Genomic DNA, 4,015 nt, shown 5'->3' with positions numbered 1-4,015 from the left:
TGGCGGAGGGACTCAAGCCTCTGAGCCAATAGTGAGGCAGCGCGGCTTGACGGGCACCGCGCGGCAGCCAATCCCTCGAAGAGAGGGGCGGGAGGAGGAGGGGCGTGGGCGTGGGCGGTAGCCCCCTCTCCCTCCAGAAACCAATCGGGGCGGGGCCCGGGGGCGAAGGCGAGCGCGGGCCAATGGGTCCGCCCGGGGTGGCTGTGTGAGCGGCGCTGTGCGCGAGCGAGGACGGGGAGTTGCCTGCGGGGAAGGGACGGCCTGTGGCGGCGGCTGCACCGCGGGACTGTTGCACTAGGCGCGGGCTGCCGGGGAACGATGAGAACTCGCCCGCTCCTCCCCCGCCCCGCTGGCTGCTGCTGCCGCCGCCTCCCCGCCTCCTAGCACCGCTGAGGCTCGGGGCACGGCGCCTGCCTGGCAGAGGGGCTCACGCTGCCCTTGAGTTGCGGTGGGGCTCGGCCGCCTGCCCGCCCACCCGCCGGGAGGCTGCTGTGCTGGGTGCAGCCCTTGCCGCTGGAAGGGGGCTGGCTGGCTGGCGCTGCCCGGGCGTTAGCCGCTACTGCCGCTGCCTCCGCTCTTCTCCCCTGCCGGCTGCTTGCTGCATGTTCAGCCCGCTCCAGTGAGAGCCGCGGCGGGGTGGCTTCTCTCCCCTCCCTCCTTCCTTCCCCGCTGACTGGAGGTGGGAGGGAGAGCAGAGACCCAGAGAGGAAGAGCCGGCTGCGCGGAGCGGAGCCATGCGAGAATACAAAGTGGTGGTGCTGGGCTCCGGCGGGGTGGGCAAATCCGCCCTCACCGTGCAGTTCGTGACCGGCTCCTTCATCGAGAAGTATGACCCCACCATCGAGGATTTCTACCGCAAGGAGATCGAGGTGGATTCCTCCCCCTCGGTGCTGGAGATCCTGGACACCGCCGGTACCGAGCAGTTCGCCTCCATGCGGGACCTGTACATCAAGAACGGGCAGGGTTTCATCCTGGTCTACAGCCTGGTCAACCAGCAGAGCTTCCAGGACATCAAGCCCATGCGGGATCAGATCATCAGGGTGAAGAGGTACGAGAAAGTGCCCATGATCCTGGTGGGCAACAAGGTGGACCTCGAAGGCGAGAGGGAGGTCTCGTATGGGGAAGGCAAAGCTCTGGCCGAAGAGTGGAGCTGCCCCTTCATGGAAACTTCAGCCAAAAACAAAGCTTCAGTGGACGAACTGTTTGCAGAGATTGTCAGACAGATGAATTACGCTTCCCAGCCCAACGGGGACGATCAGTGCTGCTCGTCCTGTGTGATCCTCTGAAAGGGCCTGGGGGGGGCCAGAATGTCGTTCGCAAAGGTTTACAACAAAAAGAAGCAGCAATGTGATCGTTCGAAACAAAGATTGGAAACAACTTTGCATACACACGGATTCCAGGCTGCAGCCCCAGCTACAGCTGCTGCTGCTGCTGCAGTGATCAGTGTCATGGGGTGGGTGTATTGTTGAAAACGTGGCTTTTTCAGCATGTACATTTCATCGATTATGATTGTTGCATTTTTCCCAGTAAGTACCTACTACAGATTGCTGTATTGGCAACTGACACTAGTAAGAAAAGTTTCGGCATGGAGAAAGGGGAGTTTGTGAGCAGTCGTTTTCTAACTGGAAGAGTTAAATTACACCTAAGGAATTTAGGGGAACAGTAAACGAAGAACCATTGCAGAGAGGGGGAGAAAAATCTTTCCAAGGACGTTTGGGGATAAAACTAAGATTGGTGCTCACTTTAGCCATCCTTGAAAGCACCCTGTGACTATGATGTTGATTCTGAGGATTTCTATGCAAAGTTGGATTATTGTTACAGTGTATCCAATCTGAAGTATTGCACATCCGAACTGGGACTTTACACTGATGCCAATACAGTGTGGGGTGCCAGAAAGTGTCTGCTGATTATTTGTGAAACTTTCTATTTTGTTTACCTGCTGTATCGAATGGGAGTTTGGGGGAGAGCGGTAGTATTTTTTTTTTTTTTTTTTAAATCAGCTGTGAAAATGTTACAAATCTGCACAATATTTTTTTAGTTGTGTGTTCTTTTCTTCAGGAGGGAGGGGGTTTGTGGTGATGGTTTGTTTTCCTTATTTTTGGGTTGGCAATAACTGATTTTGATTAGCTCTCTAAAGTACAAAGACTTCTTAAAATGTGATACAGGGCCAACAGCAACCCTGTGTCTGTAGAGTGCCTTCAAAACTCAGCTGTTCCAGCCGGTGCCAACCTGTGAAAGCTCCACAGAATCCCATTATCTACTACTCCAAAAACTACTTAACAGCTTCCTTTCAGTAATCATACTGCACAAGCCAGGACAAAAAGGCCTATTGTTTAGTGAAATTTATTTCTTATTTCCATTTGAGCCTTTTAAATGTCATTTCCATGTCTTGCAAATTTGGGCTGCATTTAATTCAAATTTACAAGCATTTAGTTTTTTGGGAGGATTTCTTTTGTTTTTTGGTTCAATGATGTAGGATGTACCTCCAGCCAGCAAAGAGAGAAATCTTAATGTTGTGATGTGCCAAGAAAATTCTAACAACTGTAACTTTAATTCCAGACGTGCATTTAATAGATGTCTATCCGTTTTAAGACTTTTAATACAAACGTTTTGTTTAAAAAAACAAACAAACAGCAAAACTGTGGTTTTTGTAATGTACTATAAGGGACACTACCTTTAACATGCAATTATGGCAGAAGTATGCTTTAAAATCCTGCATTTGTCTAACAGAAATAACAGTACTATGAATGGGGGAGGGTAACCTAAAATCATGAGGTTAGAGAACTTTTCTATTATATCTAATTACTGGTAATGTTGGAAACGGTGGAATAATTGTATTTAGGCCTGATTCTACAAGATGCTGTGCATGGGCGGAACCCTACACTCATATAAATGCTGGTTGAAGTCATTTGGGTTCTATGCAGAACAGCTTGCAGGGAAAGGACCTTATTTTGTAACTTTAAGAATAGCACGGTTTACTGGAGCATAAGTGTTGAAGGTCAGCTATTCATAAACTTAGAGGATTTACTGAAAAAGATACAGCTTTTAAAATTATGCATTAACACTATGACTCCTCTACCATTTTAAATAGGCTTGTACCATTTCTCCCCCCCCACTCCCCTGATTTTTTTTAAAATATGAGGAAGGCCTTTCAGGCCTTAACCCCCCCGCCCCCTCCAAATCTCCAAACCTTTTTTTATAAACACTCATGATTGTCTATCCAGGAAGAGTCATGGAAACTAATGAAATTATGACATCACAAGAAACCAAAAGCTGAGCAATTGAGGAAGTAGGGACTTTTAGTCAGACTAATTAACATTTAGTGTGCCTAATTCTTCTCTCTCCTTATTCAAATCCTGAGCATGTATGCACTATATTCAATAGCAAAAATCCCATTGACATCAGTTGTGCAGGATCAGGGCCTTACACAAGTGTGATTTCATTGATTTCAATCTATGAAGTGACTGTTGTACTTCAGTTGAAATTGGTCATTTTGTTTTTCTCCGCTTTATAGCATCTGTTTAATTCCTAACACTTGGGAGAAATTATACCTTAAAGATTAAACATCCACTTTCATTTGAGCTCACAATATTTCACTTTTCTTAAACTCCCAAGCTTTCCTGCCAAACTAATATTTCTACAGTTAAAATTAGTTTAAAAAAAAACAAACCCCAAAATGAAGAAAACTACAAACTCCCTTCTCCCCCTCCTCCCCCCAAAGGAGGGAAAACCCCCCACCCTGGACTGATTGCTTTCAGGTCTTCTTTATGTAATACATCAAGGGGTACAAACTCATTTAAAATAACCTCACTTAAGAACTCAAATCTGCACTTTTTATTTTTAAAAGCAACATAAAAATCTGTTTGAAGACTTCAAAGTCAGAAGCCATGGTGATAGCAATTTTTTATTATTAATATAGGTCCCGTCTTAACAGGAATTTTTCATTTTCAATATGAAGGTAAGCTTACTGCAGACATTTTGCATTAAAGTTTAAAAGTATATTTTATACATGTAT

The 4,015-nt window shown here is 46.7% G+C and overlaps 1 protein-coding gene across 1 annotated transcript; it reads left to right on the top strand.

Annotated features, from left to right (window-relative positions):
* Positions 1–200: 200 nt before the first annotated feature.
* On the top strand, positions 201–2,631 carry RAP2B (RAP2B, member of RAS oncogene family). The gene has a single exon (XM_067550112.1). It carries the CDS (start codon positions 735–737, stop codon positions 1,284–1,286), a length of 552 nt encoding a protein of 183 aa, XP_067406213.1. The 5' UTR covers positions 201–734; the 3' UTR covers positions 1,287–2,631.
* The last annotated feature ends 1,384 nt before the right edge of the window (positions 2,632–4,015 follow it).

The sequence above is a fragment of the Emydura macquarii genome, unplaced genomic scaffold, assembly GCF_026122565.2.
Source record: "Emydura macquarii macquarii isolate MOO-44397 ecotype Brisbane River unplaced genomic scaffold, CSIRO-AGI_Emac_v2 contig_18, whole genome shotgun sequence".
In the NCBI taxonomy this organism is placed as follows: Eukaryota; Metazoa; Chordata; order Testudines; family Chelidae; genus Emydura; species Emydura macquarii.
The sequence above is the reverse complement of the archived record's forward strand: the minus strand, read 5'-3'. Positions and strand labels throughout refer to the sequence as shown.